This window comes from Mus pahari, chromosome 20 (genome assembly GCF_900095145.1).
Source record: "Mus pahari chromosome 20, PAHARI_EIJ_v1.1, whole genome shotgun sequence".
Classification (NCBI taxonomy): Eukaryota; Metazoa; Chordata; class Mammalia; order Rodentia; family Muridae; genus Mus; species Mus pahari.
In genome coordinates this window covers 35,329,302-35,345,875 of record NC_034609.1, presented here as the reverse complement: position 1 = coordinate 35,345,875, position 16,574 = coordinate 35,329,302, and the positions used below count along the sequence as shown (strand labels likewise).

The following is a 16,574-nucleotide window of genomic DNA, read 5'->3' as shown; positions in this document are numbered from 1 at the left end:
CCTCTGCAATGTTACTTTTTCTCCCCAGACCACTGGTCTAATGAGTGGTCTAATTAGAGCTCTGTCCTCGTATTCTTTTAAGATTTATTTTTATTATTAATTATGTGTGTGTGTGCATTTAAGAGGGCAGGTGCCCTCTGAGGCCAGAGATGTTGGGTCGCTTAGAGCCAGAGTTACTGGCATTGTAAGCTGCCCAGCACGGATGCTGAGACACAAAGGTCAGCCCCATGAGAGCAGGATGTGCTCTTAACCCCTAAGCCAACTTCTCAGCCCCATCTGCAGTCATAATCTTTAACAAATGTATACTAATGTCTGTTCAGTATGAGCCGTTGTGCTGAAATACTGGAAACAACCAGAGAACAAAAATCAAGTCACTTCTTCCATAAAAATTACTTTTATTTTCTTTAGGGCTTGAGTGGGGAGTTGAGGGAGAGCCAGACCAGATCCAGTGCAGGTTCTTTTTGCTGGAAGCAGACTTAGACAGGAGACATGGCTCAGTGCTGCAAGTGAGCGATTGCTGCTCTTACAGAAGACCAGGCGTTGGTACCCAGCACCCGTATGTCAGACAGCTTGAAACCCGTGATCTAGTTTCTGATGCCCTTTTCTAACTGCCTTAGGCATTTGCATGCACATACGTGCACAAATTGGCAATTGATACAGGCACACACACATACATCTTTAAAAGTATATGTATGCATATCTGTCCATAAGATTGTATTTGAAGAATAACAACGGGTTATGAAATGAGTGAGGGGCAGGTCATCCAAGCCCATGATCTGCTTATAGTTCTGTTCAAAATTTTGATGAGTTGCGACCTAAGTCGGTTTCAGTCGGTTTCACGGCTCTGCATTGCTGCGGAGGCAGCTTCCTCCCTTCAGGGCTTGGCAGTAAAACTGAGCAGCCTTTCCTCCCTTTCTACGGACTACAAAGACCAGCGTGCTTTGCGGGCGGAGCTGTCCTTTAGGACGTCACTTCCGCTGCGCGACGAGGTTAAGCGGCGAGCGTGGCGGTAGAGGGGCATCGCGTGGAGGAAGCGGTGGAGGCTGCGGCGCGTGGATAATAGGGTGTGAGGGACTCCGGATCGGCGTCTCGGGGTTAGCGCTACACAGTTGGCCTTGTGTGTGTGGGAGGAGACTGTGAGGACCCGTGTCCACTGCTCGCCCGGGGAGGGGTCTCACAGCCCTGCTAAGCGCTCCAACCCTGCGGTAGGAAGGGTGGGAAAAGAAGTGGGGTTTTTTCCAACCTTTGCACTGTTACTTTTAGCCAAAGCAATACCTGTTGTGAGCTACTTTGTATGCCCTTCGAGGTCTTTAAATAGGGGTTGTAGAGATGAATTACAGCGAACCCAAAATATCGAGACGTTCAACAACTGCGTGCAAGACGTGATGTAGTTTGGACCGCTTCGTCCCCTTGTTTTGTAGTTCGTAATGTGTACCTCGAATTTAATGGCTGGTGATCTACCTTCATAAAATAAACTGTTCTGTGATGCCCACCAGGAACTAACAGGATTCTGGGGATTCCTCCTAGAAATACAAGACTTCTCTGCGTTAGACTTGAAAGTAACAATCTCTGTTAACCCCTTCCAGAATAGTCATTACCATTTACTGCAAAATGTCCCTGCATTTTGCAGACATCTTAGAAATAACCTTGCCAAGACATCGCATCAGATCTCAGTACAAAAAAAAAAAAAAAAAATTCAGTTGTTTATTCTACAAATGCTCTGCCATGTGTAGCCATCGCATGAGCACATCTACGAAGCTTTATATATAATCGATTGAAGTCAAGATTTATCCAGTGAGCGCTAACAGCCAAGAGTGGGAGAATTTCTTCTGCCAACCTTCGTGGGCCTCTTTCAGATCTGATCTGCTCAATGTTCTGTTAGGTTGTATATAAGTGCCTTCATGGACCGGTTACGTTGCTTCTCTCCCCCAAAATTCAAATTCCCCAGATCACCAAATGTTGTATCTCCTTAATGCTAATCACAGTCGACGTCGTTATAGACATTTGCCTTTTTAAGTATTTATAAGATATGTTAAAGCCGGGCATGGTGGCGCACGCCTTTAATCCCAGCACTCGGGTGGCAGAGGCAGGCAGATTTCTGAGTTCTAGGCCAGCCTGGTCTACAAAGTGAGTTCCAGGACAGCCAGGGCTACAGAGAAACCCTATCTAGAAAAAAAAAAAAACAGTTAAGTACTATTAGCTATGGGTTTTTTGTTTTTTTTTTTTTAAGATTTATTTATTATATGTAAGTACACTGTAGCTGTCTTCAGACACTCCAGAAGAGGGAGTCAGATCTTATTAAGGATGGTTGTGAGCCACCATGTGGTTGCTGGGATTTGAACTCTGCACCTTTGGAAGAGCGGGTGCTCTTACCCGCTGAGCCATCTCACCAGCCCATTAGCTATGTTTTAACAGATGTGAAAACTAACCTACCCAGGAACCACACAGTTAATCTGTATTAAAACTGAAATTGAAACCTAGAAAGTATAACTCCATGCCCACACCCTTAAGCACAGTTGTAAGAGCTTTCAGTGAGAGACTTTGGAAATTTGCTGGAATGAAGTAGATTCACTCTTCTGTTTGGAAAAAGGAAGGGAAAGAACATTTGTCCCAAAAGGAACCTGTACTTTGTGTTGATCTCACCGTGGGGCAACATTAAAGAGGGCTGGAGCACTGCAGTGAGGTTCTATCCTACTACGCTGCTTCTCCTTTCTGCTCTGATGGATTTGGCTTTCTGTCGTGGCCTCAGCTCCAGCTCCAACTCCTATGTGGACCGCAGATGAGATCGCTCAGCTGTGCTATGCACACTATAACGTCAGACTGCCCAAGCAGGGGAAGCCGGAGCCAAATCGTGAGTGGACCTTGTTGGCAGCTGTGGTGAAGATACAGTCTCCACCTAACCAAGCTTTTGACATCCCTGATAAGGAAGTGCAAGGTGAGCCCCTTTCTCCCTGTCAGCAACCACAGAACTTAACTGGGTGGGATGCGAACTATGTTAGGTGTTTTCCCCATTTTGTCCACCAGGTGGCGAGGTACTTCTGGTGGCGACCAACCACCCCAAGGGAACTGCAGTCCCAGTTGAATCCATCAGTGAGAATCCTCCAGAGAACGGAGGAATGTGGACTTATTAAACCCGAACACTAGGAAGAGTTCAGCCTCGGAGAGTTCACTCGCTTAATTAATGATTTGGTTTTTTTTCCTCTCAGTGACAAAGGAAGTTGTCTCAATGGGAACAGGAACAAAATGCATAGGCCAGTCCAAGATGAGAGAGAGTGGTAAGCAAAGACTGGGCTCAAAACAGTTGTCCCTGTGCTAAGTCTGTACTGACCTTGTCAAGGAAATGGGGCCATACTGGTTGGCGTGGCTGACCCTTCATTTACCACTGACTGTCCCCATTCTTTGGTTTCATGTTGTTGTTTTCTTTCTTTTTTGGTTTTTCGAGACAGGGTTTCTCTGTATAGCCCTGGCTGTCCTGGAACTCACTTTGTAGACCGGGCTGGCCTCGAACTCAGAAATCTGCCTGTCTCTGCCTCCCAAGTGCTGGGATTAAAGGCGTGCGCCACCACCACCTGGCTTAGATTCAATCTTGAAGCACTTAAAAAATTGTTTCTATAAATCAGTGGTTCTCAACTAGAGGTGCTTTGTTTTGCTTGTACTTAGTATTTTGAGATAAGATCTTACTATATAGGCCAGGCTTATCTATAAGATGCTATGTTGTTCAGACTGGCCTTGAAATCATGGTATTCCTGCCTAAACCTTGGATTACATATACTACTGTGGGCCCAGCAGTCACTGGCAATTTTGTACTCAGGGTTTCTTTGGCATTGTCCAGAAGTATTTTGGTCATCATCACATGGGCAGGGGTATTCTTGACATCTTGTGGCTAAAACGATTTTGTATATTTTTGCTGGTTTGTTTGTTTGAGACAAAATCTCTCTGTGTAGCCCTGGCAGGCCTAGAACTCCCTGTATAAACCAAGCTGGCCTCAGACTCACAGAGATCCACTAGCCTCTGCCTCTCAAATGCTAGTGTTAAAGACATGTCCCACCATGCCCACTTCATCCTATATCCTGTAGACTTTCCCCCTATCCAAAGTGTTTTATGACCCCATATATTGAGAAACACAATTCAGAGCCCTCCAAGAGGTAACATGGTCATCCTGGGTGCTGGCGTGGGGGTACTGCAGTATGTTCTTCCAGGCTCTCTAGATGTCATGTCTTCATTTACAATGTGTGTCCTGTCTTTGCCACAGGGGACATCCTCAATGACAGCCATGCTGAGATCATAGCCAAAAGGAGTTTCCAGAGGTAAAGCCACACTCCCCAAATAGTCTCGGTTGGCCATGTCTTGGAATGGGGTTTGCATTTCTAGTAAGCTCGAGCGAATGCAGATCATGTCTCACAGAACTACCAGGGTATAAGTTAGTGGTCCTCTAACTTGGGTATACTCAGAATCACCTGCTAAAACCCAGGTTTCTGGACCCGGGGCAAAAGCTTAGTGATGGGGCGCTTGCCTGGCACTGGGTTCAAACTCAGCACAGGGATGGGAGTGGAGAAGAAAGATGACCAGCCTCCCTGCAGAGATTCTGACATCAGCAGATGAGGGGAAGCCTGAGATCTTCCTGACCTTTACAAAGGATTCATTTCTATGATTCCCATAATGCCAGATCACCGCCAGTCTCATTGTATTGTAGCCCTCTCCTGCAGTTACCCAGCCAGAGAGCTCTCTCTGCCACAGAAGTGCGCTGCTTGTTCTTTTTCTCCGTTTAACTGATTTTCCAGTGCGGGGGATCAAGCCAAGGGGTGTCTGTCGCATTCGCCAGGCCCTCAGCATGTAAGGTACCCTGAGCTACGTCACCAGCCTACCGGTTCATTCTGGTATCTTGTGCCCCTCAGATACCTTCTCCATCAGCTCCATTTGGCAGCCGTCCTGAAGGAGGACAGCATCTTTGTTCCAGGGACCCAAAGAGGGCTGTGGAGGCTCAGACCTGGCCTGTCGTTTGTGTTTTTCTCCAGCCACACACCCTGTAAGTATACTCAAGCCTTGGGAGTAATGTTCTGTTGCCTGCTTCCCAGTGCTTGTTTCGCTCACAGAGATGTTTCTCCAAAAGTAATTCTGGCTTAAAACAGCTAAAACTAATGGCAGTGACTATTTATATACATAGTCACATTGCTTCTGGGGGAAAGCAAAAGGCAGATGTAGGGCACTGTCGAGTCTTATACTGTTAGTTCTCAAAGTCAGGAGTGGGCATCTTCACGCTTAACGCCTACAAAGTACAATATAATTATTGGGGCTCAATCAAAAGCACAAAGTCTTACTGCAGTAAGTAATCTTTTTTTTTTTTTTTTGGGTGGTTTTTTGAGACAGGGTTTCTCTGTATAGCCCTGGCTGTCCTGGAACTCGGTCTGTAGACCAGGCTGGTCTCGAACTCAAAAATCCACCTTCCTGCCTCCCAAGTGCTGGGATTAAGGGCGTGCGCCACCACGCCCGGCATTGCAGTAACTAATCATAAAGCCCATTTCATTCATTCATCTATTCATTGAACAAGTATATATTTCTTTCTTTTTTTGAGACTTTTTAAATTACATATTTAGAGAGAAAGAGAGACAGTGCATGTATATGTGCCACTGTACATACACAGAGAAAGAAAGACAACTTGTAGTTACTAGTTCTCTGCTCCCATCAGGTGAGTTCTGGAGATAGAACTCAGTTCATTAGGCTTGGCAGCAACGAGCAGCCCTTACATACTGAGCCCTCTCACTTACATACTTACACCCTTACACACTTTCACACTTACATACTTACATACTGAGCCCTCTCATTGGTGTGACACAGGTTTTTGCTAAATCGTCCTGGCTGACCTTGAAGTTCAGCCATCTTCCTGCTTCAGTCTCCCAAGTGTAGGGAATTTAGGCATGTTCCACACACTGTGGGTGTTTGTATTTTTAGCACAGTCCTGCTGTTAGTCCACCTTGGCTTGACCTCCTGAGGTTACAGAAGTGAGCCACCGTTCCTGTCATGAACCGGTATTCTCTAATACTGGACACAATAGGGGCACTGAGTATAAAGCAATAAATGAGGGTCTAGGAAGAGGACTCAGTGGTAAAGTGCTTGCTTAGCATGAGTAAAAGACCTGGGGGATATATCCAGGGTGTCAGCCTGCTGAGGGACTACCCAGACCAAGGGACTCAGGGCAGGCTGCTCTGTGGGTGTCTGTGCAAAGCAAGAAAACTCAAGACTGTGTAGTAGTGTGGTAGGTAATTCAAGTGTAAAGGTTCTTAGAATCTTTTTTTTAAGGTGAGTATGGTGATTTGGGGGAGGGCAGAGGTCATTAATGAGATGGAGACAGTTGAATAAATGTAAGCAGGCTTCAGGAGGATAGTGGACTGACTTCGTGGTTGCTTATGAAGGATAAAGGCAGAGATGGCTTCCAGGTTTCTCCTCAGGGCTCTGGAGGAATGATAACTGTGCTGAGGAGTGGGAGGAAGAACAGCTGGGGAGCAGGGGCGGGGTGGGGGGGGTTAGGTTCTTTCTTCCTTTTGTTAATTGTGATAATTGGATTTTGTTTTGCTTTTTAAGATCTTAAATAAGAAGTTGGCAGTCCTCTGTTGATCTTAAGGCCTCTGGAAATTGTTTTGCTGGAAAAAATTCTTCAACCACTGACACAACTCCCTCTGTTCATGAGTAATCTTACGGTGTGGTAAGCCTCGTACAGTGTGGTGCTCCCCCACCCGTGGCTTATGTAGGAAGGGAGCAAGTGCGACTCTGGCTCCCCTGGCATTTACTTCTCCTTATGAGGGAATACCGTGGGTCTCGGTTAGCTACTCTCCACTCTTGCCTTTGGGTTTTATTGGTGTGAGTCAGCCTCCTGCACTCTGGCATTCTGTCAGATCACATCTCTGAGCCTACAGAGCAGGAGGTGGACCCCAGTGAATTCTCCAAAGTTTCTGTCACCTTGTAAGGTCTCTGGAAGTCAGCCAGGCAGCCTGTCCTGTGACATTTCTCCTTCTGTGTCCCCCTTGCCTTTGTCACTCTCTGGTTATAAAGACTACAAGTACACTTTGCACACTGGGAAAGCAGCACACATTGACTGGTGCTTGAAGAAATCGCTTCCTTCTCAAGGGAGTGCTGCACTTTCCCCTGACCTCAGGTTTTCTTTGGTTTTGTGGGCACAGAATAGATGAGGACTCAGTAAACCAGCACGTGGAACACCGGCGCGTTCAGAAACACTGGTGTGGACTGGACTTTGTAGTTTATTTTCTGTGAGACTATACATCATAAAATCCCCAAGATGAAAATATTTTGATTAATGTTTGTCGAATTTACTCAGCCATGAAATAAGCCATTACTGTTTTCCAAGGTATCTTACAGGCTCTCAGGCCACAGGTGCCCTCCGGAAACCTCGCTCATAGTAAATCAGTTGTTGTCAGGCTAGGGGCTGTAACTCAGTGGTAAAGTGCTTGCCAGTCTGAGGCCAGTCCAAGTTACAGAAGGCCTTACCTCAAAAGAGAAAACAAACAAAGATCTCATGGGTGTGGAGACTGAGAGACTCTGGTCTAAAGTGGGGTTTCTAAACTTCCTTGTGGTAGAAATTCCTTGCGATGTTTGTTTCAATGTTCAGTTTTCCACAGTTCTCTCATGGAGAAGTTCTAACGTGCGGGGTCTAGGAAGGAGCTTCATCCAGACCTCAGAGACGTTGATTTGGGCTTGCGCACCTGCACCTTGCTGTCCTGACACATGTGTTTGTTTATATGTGTATATATCATTAATTTTTAAAGATACATTTACTTATTGTTACTTACATTATGATTATGTAGGTGTTTATGTGTACCACCTACATACAAGTACCAGCAGATCCCCTGAAATTGGAATTACAGATTATAAACCAGCTGATGTCAGTGCTAGGAACCGAACCTGGGCCCATGGAAGAACAGCAAGCACTCTTAGCCACTGAGCCCCCCTCTCCAGCCCTAGTGTAATTTATTATTGAGGAAAGAAGAATGTCCGTGGAGGTCTCAGTGTTTGCCATCAGTCATTCGGCCTGAGTTTGAATCTCTAGCACCTGCATAAAGCCAAACACACTAGGTCATGCCTATACTCCCAGCACTCCTGTGACAAAATGGATCTCTGGCCTATGCAGCAGGGAACAGGATTCTGTCTCAAAGAAGAGGGTGGGGACGGACATTAGCAGTTGTCCTTTGACATCCACACGTGGCAGGCCATGTGTGCACCTGCATATGAGCATGTGCTTTGGGGGTTTGGTTCCCCCCCCCTTTTTTTTTTAATGGTGGTTGCAATCAAGACCTGGCCTTATGCCCCTTAGGCCTATGCTTTACCAAGGCTTATCGCCTGTCTCCCTCTTAGTTCATCTGGGCTCAGCAGGGAAAACACATTGTCTTTGTTTTAAGGCCATGAGTCTTTAAGCTTGCATCAGAATGGCCTACTCAGTTTATTAAACAAACTTCTGGGTCCCACCTTCAGCGTCCATATATTATATATTAGGTCCAATAATTTGCTCTACACACACACACACACACACACTTCTGGGTCCCACCTTCAGCGTCCATATATTATATATTAGGTCCCAATAATTTGCTCTACACACACACACACTTCTGGGTCCCACCTTCAGCGTCCATATATATTAGGTCCCAATAATTTGCTCTACACACACACACACACACACACACACACAGGAGAGAGAGAGGAGAGGAGAGGAGAGGAGAGGAGAGGAGAGGAGAGAGAGAATGAACGAACTCGGGATCTCCTGTATGCCAGGCAATCACTCTGCCACTGAGCTGCCTCTCCAGCTCACAGTTTGCATTTCTAACTCGTAAGGCACATTGACGTCACTGGTCGGGGAGACTCATTCTGAGAATTACTGGTTCAGGGGCTCCTTCTCGTGCAGGTGGGGATGCCTCCATCATCCCGATGCTTGAGTTTGAAGAACAGCCTTGCTGTCCTGTAGTCAGAAATTGGGCCAACAACTCGCCTGTAGAAGGGACTGAGAAGCTAGAGGATTCTAAAGATAAAAGGAGCTGTGAAGACCCTGACAGTCCTTTAGCCAAGAAGATCAGGCTGGGAACACCTGCCAGGTCGCTTTCCAACTGTGTAGCTCACCATGGGGCCCAGGAAAGTGGTCCAGTCAAACCAGATGCCAGCAGCTCTGATCTCACCAAGGAGGAACCGGATCCTGCCAATGGAATCGCTTCAGGTCGCTTCAAAGTGGTGGATGTATACAGAACGGGAGCCAAGTGTGTTCCTGGAGAAACTGGAGACCCGAGAGAGCCAGGTGCTGCCTACCACCAGGTGGGACTACTCCGTGTAAAGCCTGGCAGGGGAGACAGGACATGCTCCATGTCCTGCAGCGACAAGATGGCAAGGTGGAATGTCCTCGGATGCCAGGGCGCACTGCTGATGCACTTCCTGGAGAAGCCCATCTACCTGTCAGCCGTGGTCATCGGGAAGTGCCCATACAGCCAGGAGGCCATGAGGAGAGCATTGACTGGCAGGTGAGAGGCGTGGGGGAGGGCAGCAGAAGAGGAGCAAGAAGCCAGAAGAATCTACACCCGTAGGCTCTTGCATCTTGTCACTTTTTGTAAAGAAATAATTAAGAATGTGTAAGTCTTTTCTGCGTTATATGCACAGTAACTTAAAAGGAAAGAAAAAAGAAATGCTCTACAGTTGGAAGTTAAGTGAGGTGCTTTTTTTTTTTTGGTTAAAAATAGTATTGATAAATATTTAATGTAAAAGATGTTTGTGATGCCTAAAGAGCAATTAAGAAGATGAAGTAAGCTCCGTCTTGGTCCTAAAATATGCCTGTGCACAGAAAGCTGTAGGAGGCTGCTCGTCAATAATTACCTCTGAGTCATGGTGTTATGGGCTGCTTCTCTTCTTTGTTAGGGCCGTACATTATCATCTTTCTGCTGTGTACTTCTGCAGTTAGCAGAATAATGGCCAGGGCTGGGGAATGTTATCTCAGTGGGAAGAGTGCTTGCCTAATCTGAATAAAGAAGCTCTAGGTTGAATCTCAGCACAACATAAAACTGGGCATGATGACAGTGGAGACAGACTTCTAGTCTTAGCATTTGGTGGGGGGGGGGGGGGAGGAAGAGCAGAAGTTCAAGGTTACTCTTAGCTATATAGGGAGTTTGAGGCCAGCCTAGTCAAAAAGAAAAGAAAAAAAGCATGCAAACAAACAAGAAACAGTTTTTAAAAACTAAATGTTAGTTTTAGTCCCTAGAGTGACAATTTTGGAATTTTGGGTTCTTTTTAAAACTCAGAAAAAACACACTGTAAGAATGTGCTTTCATTTTAATCCCAGGTATGGGGTATGGGGCGGCTTAGGACTGTCCGATTCGAGCTATAACAGTGACATGGTTTTGCCAGCTGCAGATAGTTTCTTCAATTGTGTGGTATTTGGAATTCTGGCAACTTTTCAGAGGGTCTATAAATGTTAGGGCCCTGACAGGCAAGGTTGGTGGTCATTGGTCATCCAAGGGATTGGTTGCAGTTTGCTAGTAGTTGTGCTCAAAGAAGAAACAAAAGGAAGGAAATTAAATTCGGAGATCTCTCTCCCCTCTACTTTCCCTCCTATCCAGTGATAGATTTAGGTGTGGTGACATACTTCTTTAGCCCCAGCACTCAGGGAGGCAGAGGCAGTTGGACCTTTGTGAGCTTCAAGGCCAGCCTAGTCTACATGGTGAATCCCAGGACAGCCAGGATACATGTGAGACCCTGTCTTAAAAAGCATACAAACAGGGCTGGGGAGATGGCTCAGCGGTTAAGAGCTCTTCCAGAGGACCCGAGTTCAATTCCCAGCAACCACAGGTGACTCATAACCATCTGTATGATCTGATGCCCTCTTCTGGTGTGTCTGAAGACAGCTACAGTGAACTCATATAAAGAAAGATAAGTAAATAAATCTTTAAGAAAGTAAGCAAACAAAAACCATAGTGCATTTAATCAAGCAAATACTGTTCACTGTTAGAAAGGACGTGAAGTTACAGTAGGGTCAGGGCTAACCTGGCTATGTGAGATCCAGTCTCAAAAAAAAAGAAAGACTAGTTAGTGTTCAGATACATGCTTCGGCATCCATGTGAGTGAGCCATTAAGTATCAAGCTAAGAGAAGCAAGCCACAAGTCTGACTCCTTTGCTGGGAAATAACCACAGAAGGCGAGCCGTCCGTCCCTGGCACTGGGAAGGGCATGAAGTGTGGTGTGAGCTGCTAACGGTTGTAAAGTTACTGAGATCTGAAGTTCCCATCTGTGCACTGGATTTGCACCATGTGAGTACCTGACTTGTTCAGAAGAGGAAAAATACAACTTTTATAGTGTAGGATCATTTTAGTTTGGGATGTTTGAAGGATTTCCTAGAAAGCCTGTGTGAATAAGGTGTAGTGTAAGTTTCTCAAAATAAAAGTGAGGTTTTAGATTTCTGAACCCCCACCCCCAATAAGTAAAACAACCTAACTCCATTTTTTAGCTATGCCTCAGACCGGTAGGATGGGATCTTTTAAGCCATAAAATTCTTGCTGGGAGCTGGGCGTGGTGGCGCACACCTTTAATCCCAGCACTTGGGAGGCAGAGTTCGAGGCCAGCCTGGTCTACAGGGTGAGTTCCAGGACAGCCAGGGCTATACAGAGAAACCATATCTCGAAGAAAAAAAAAAAAAAGAAAGAAAAGAAAATTCTTTCTGGAGATGCGGGTATGTTGCTCAGTTGGTAAACTGCTTGCTGGCAGGCATAAAGTAAGGCTCTCTGGTTGATCCTCAGCACCTCATAAAACAGGGTAGGCTAAAGTTAGACCTGTAATCCCAGCACTCAGGAGGCTGAGGCAGGAGGATCAGAATTTCAAGGTCATCCTCTGCTGTGATTCAGGGTCATGACCATCTCAGGCTACCCAGGAGCCTGTCTCAAATAAATAAATAATAAATTTAGAGTTTCTTTTCTTGTTATTGTTTTGGGTTTTGGGTTTTGTCTTTTGGTTTGTTTGTTTTTGTTTTTGTTTTGATTTTTTTCGAGACCAGGTCTCTATAGCCCTGGCTGTCCTGGACCTTGCTCTGGAGCCCAGGCTGGCCTACAACTCACAGAGATCCACCTGCCTCCTGAGTGCTGGAATTAAATGTGTATGCCACCACCACCTGACTTACTTTTAAAGTTCTTACTATGCAAACTCTGACATGTTTCACTTGTCCCTCCTCAATAAGTAAAACAAAGTCACTCGGCTACTAGGCCCTTTAGTACTCTTACGGCTTGGGGACACTGAGCTACTGAGAGTCTTTTTCCTCTAGGCACATCTAAACTGAACACATTCTCCTTTGGACGTAGGTGTCAGGAAACCTTGGTTTTACCCAAAGGCTTTGGAGTTCAAGAACTGGAAATACAGCAGTCGGGTTTACCATTTGAACAGAGTCGCTGTGCAGTGCACAGGAAAAGAGGAGACAGTCCAGGCCGACTCGTCCCTTGTGGGGCAGGTAAGGGTCCAGGTTGAGTTACTTACCCTGGAGCATCACAGACTGCCCTAGACGGTCAGCATCATGCAGCCTAGGAGGATAGTAGGGACTCCGGTGTGTTCCTTGGAAGACACCCTGTGAGGTCCTGACCAGGTCATTTACCCTGTCTTGGCCTACTTTATTTTTAGATTAGAATATTGCTTATCATGGCTATTATGAGAAGTAAGAAATTCTGTTTAAATATTTTATATATATATATAAAAATTCTATACCTAGCATATAATACGTTTTCAATGAAATTGTAAGCTAGGAGCCAGTGAGCTGGCTTAGTAGGTAAAGGCACATTTTCCAACCTAGTAACTCCATATTGATCCCTGGAATCCACAAGGGGAGCAAAGAACCCACCTCCACTTAGCATGGCCTCTGACCTTCACATATGCACCATGACCTATGTATGCCTCTTCCCCCCAATAATATAGTAATTTGTAAATTGTAAGCTATAGTAATAATCGTGAACTATTTGATGTCACTGAACCCTGAAGAGCCATCCATCACACCCAGCTTGACTTGGATGTCCTAGCCAGCTTTCATGCTGCTGTAGAGTCACAGAGATACTTTTGTGAACCATTTGACAACTGGTTTATTTGCTTTGCTTTCGGCTTGGGGGTTGCTTGCACTTTTTTGTAGCCCCTGAACTCCAGTTAGTGCTGTCTGGCGAAATGTTGACTCAGCTTGGCTGGATTGTTTGCAGGTAACCATGGCTACACTGGCGTGGCAGCCATAAACTGTCCAGAGACCATTTCCCAGCGTGTCCCCCACCCTCCAGCTCTGTCGTTCCTTCGTTCTTCCTCTGCTGTGTGCCCTGAGCCTTGGGAGTGGTGATTGATGCCGTTGTCCCCTTCAGGGTCGAGCACTGAGTGGATATTAACTCTGCACTTTGACCAGTTCTAGGTCTGTATTAACTGCTGCCCACTGCAGAGAGAAGCCTCTGACTGAGACTGAGGGCAGCGCTGACATATGAATAGAGGATGTTTTAACCCCTGAATTCCTCTCTTCCTAGCTATCAGCTGGAGCGCTGTCCCTCAGCAGCCCTTGGATGTCACAGCCAATGGTTTTCCACAGGGAACAACAAAGAAAGGAATTGGAAGCCCTCGGGCCAGGTACAGCTTTCTGGGGCTGGGGAGAGGGTGGCTGTGAACTCAACCCTTCCTATCCGATTCTGACACTTCTTCATTCCCCCCAAAAGGAAACTAATTACTCCTCCCCCCCTCCCTCTCCTTCTCCCCCTCCCCCTCCCTCAGCTCCTCCCTCTCCCTGGCCCCTGGAAATCCCTCCTTTGCTACACTGCTTTCTCTCTGTGTTTCTGTCTTCTGGATACCTCCTATAAATGAATCCTTTCCCTGCGGTCCTCTTCGTCAGCTTCATCTACCCAGCGTGTCTCACAGCTCACTCGCTGTGTGGACTGGCACTTCACTGTAGCTGAGCACCACTTGCTTACTCCTCATTGGCCTTCTCCTCTCTTCAGCGAGGCCTTGGGCACGTTCTGCTCTGGGCTGCTATTACAAATGGTGCTGGTGTGAACTACTGGGTACCTGTTTTGTATGCCTTAATTCCTCTTAGGGATCGCACATGCGAGTGGAATAGCTGGGCCCTGTGGTTACCATGGCTGGCTTTAAGATGAGTGAGCCATCTTCCCAGCAGCTGTGCCATGGCTGTTCCCATGAGCCCTGGAGAGGAGCCCCAGCTGCCTTGCACCCTGCGCCACTCTTGTGAGTGCTGTCAGGTCTGAAGGGCTGCTCCTCGTTTCGCTCTGCATCTCCCAATCACTGATACTACAGGCATCTTTTATGTGCTGTGTGCTTGCTAACCATTTGTAGTCTTCTTTGGAGAAATAATCTGTTCTTATTCCTTGTCCACTCTGTAATTGGTTTGTCTTTTTTTTAGTTTGTTTGTTTTTTTGTTTTTTGTTTTTTGTTTTTTTGTTTTGTTTTGTTTTGGTTTGGTTTTGGTTTTTTTCGAGACAGGGTTTCTCTGTGTAGCCCTGGCTGTCCTGGAACTCACTCTGTAGACCAGGCTGGCCTCGAACTCAGAGATCCGCCTGCCTCTGCCTCCCGAGTGCAGCTCTCTGTTTTGATAGTGCCCTTTACAGCACAAAAGTTTTGAATTTTAATGAAGCCAAATGCATGTACTTTCTCCTTTGCTTGGTTGTACCTTTGGTTGCTTATCAAGGAATCTGGGTTACCAAAGGCTATGCTTTGTTTTCTTTTGTTTCCTGTGGAAGAGGGGCGGGTTTCCTACTGTGCACTGGTTCTGTTGGGGACTGACTCAGCCTCCTCTTTGGCCCCCACTCCGCTGACTGTGGCCTCCCGTAGAGTCTTTACCCTCACACTTCTAGAGGCCAACTCAGCTACCGCTACCTCCTGAATCAGGAGGATCACCTCTCCAGTCCTGTGGTGCAGCTCTCCAGCCTGTCACGGTGTGTCAGTGTTCCTGTGTGACCTGGAGTGTGTCACCTTGTAACCCTATTGTCTATGTGAGTTGGGGGCAAGGCCAGCTGCTCTGTGGGCTGTAGTATTCTTTTATCTGTTCAGTGAGAGTTCATGGGTAGACCACTTGTCTTAGTTTTCTCCTGCTGTGACCAAGCACCAGGGCCAGGGCAGCTCACAGAAGGAAGCTTTTAATGGAGGCTTAGGTCTCAGAGGGTGAGTCTAAGACCATCAAGGTGGAAGCATGGCAGTAGGCAGGCTGAGAGCTTAATCTTTATCTGCAAGCAGAAGGTAGGGACAGACTGACTGACTGACAGACAGAATATGAATTAGAAGGAAGACTCTGCAGGGCAGCAAAAACTTGGGGACTGAGGGGGCCAGTATCAGACCCTGGTACCATCTCTCCCAGGGGTACCTAGGCAAAGCACTTAGCCTCTCCCAGCTTACTCGCCAACTGTAAAGCAAGGTTAACCAGTGAGAACTGAGCGAAATGGCATTTTGCAAAATTGATTTCCCTAATGACCTTTTAACATTATCAGGTGCAGAAATTCCAGCTCACCCCTCATCCCTAAGTGACTCCCACCCCCATCCACCCCTCAGTTTCTCTTCAGAAAAGGGCAGGTCTCCCATGGATATCAACCAAACATGGCATATCAAATTGCAGTAAGATTGGGCACCTTCCCTCATATTAAGGCTGGGCAAGGCAACCCAATATGAAGGAAGGGTCCCAAAAGCTGACCAAAGAGTCAGAAACAGCCCCTGCTCCTGCTGTTGGGAGTCCAAGAAGACCAGTTAAACAACTGTAACATATAATGCAGAAGGCCTAGGGGTGACTTTGTTCTTGTAATAATTTTCTGAGTAGTAATTAACTGGGGCTTTATGAACATGTGCCTAGTATTTAGTTATAATAATTCAGCCCCAAGAGACTGCATCTCAGCTGTAGGGTCTCAGCAGAAGTTTTAACTGTTGGTGTATAGATTCTGCTAGGCCACTTTATTCAGGTGGGAAGAAATAAGCTTTTTGGAGCGACAGGTAGTTTGGGGTTACATTTTTCAGGTCCATCTGTAGTCACCCAGGGTTTAGTTATTTATAGAAGCCACCTCCTGCAGCATTGGCTTCCTGCCAGACAAACTCCGTTTGTATTCTTTATGGCCATAGAAGTAATTGAGTTTGGGAAACTCACATGTTTTAAGTGGGATTTGGGAAGGAGGTGCTTCAAAATAAGGTTTCTCAGTGTAGCCCTGGCTGTCCTAGAACTCACTCTGTAGTCCAGGCTGGCCTTGAACTCAGAAATCTGCCTGCCCCTGCCTCCCAAGTGCTGGAATTAAAGGCCTGCGCTACCACTGCCCGGCTTTTTTTTTGTGAGTATGTGCACTTAAGTGCGAGTGCCTGCAGAGGCCAGAAGAGGATGGCAGCTCCCTGGAGCTGGAGTAACAAGGCTGATATGAGCTACATAAGTGGGTGCTGGGAACCAGACTCAGGTTCTCTGCAAGAACAGCAAGTGAGCCGGGTGGTGGCTGCAGCGGCACTCAGGAGGCAGGGGCAGGCAGATCTCTAAACACAGGCTAGCCTGGTCTACAAAGGACAGCCAGGGCTACACAGAGAAACCCTCTATCAAAAAAAAAAAAAAAAAA

At 46.5% G+C, this 16,574-nt stretch overlaps 1 protein-coding gene across 2 annotated transcripts in view; it reads left to right on the top strand.

Moving 5' to 3' along the window:
• The first annotated feature begins 1,010 nt into the window (after nucleotides 1-1,010).
• Adat1 (adenosine deaminase tRNA specific 1) overlaps nucleotides 1,011-16,574 on the top strand; it is a 20,239-nt gene continuing 4,675 nt past the window's right edge. Inside the window, exons 1-8 of one of the 2 annotated variants that reach the window (XM_021220664.2) lie at nucleotides 1,011-1,094; nucleotides 2,750-2,935; nucleotides 3,207-3,275; nucleotides 4,253-4,307; nucleotides 4,896-5,026; nucleotides 8,909-9,512; nucleotides 12,330-12,475; nucleotides 13,515-13,614. In XM_021220664.2, the coding sequence (XP_021076323.1) occupies nucleotides 2,767-2,935; nucleotides 3,207-3,275; nucleotides 4,253-4,307; nucleotides 4,896-5,026; nucleotides 8,909-9,512; nucleotides 12,330-12,475; nucleotides 13,515-13,614 (1,274 nt within the window). In that variant the 5' untranslated portion in view covers nucleotides 1,011-1,094; nucleotides 2,750-2,766. Of the gene's footprint in view, nucleotides 1,095-2,749; nucleotides 2,936-3,206; nucleotides 3,276-4,252; nucleotides 4,308-4,895; nucleotides 5,027-6,579; nucleotides 9,513-12,329; nucleotides 12,476-13,514; nucleotides 13,615-16,574 lie in introns of those variants that run through there. The other variant, XM_029532748.1, reaches the window with a different exon arrangement.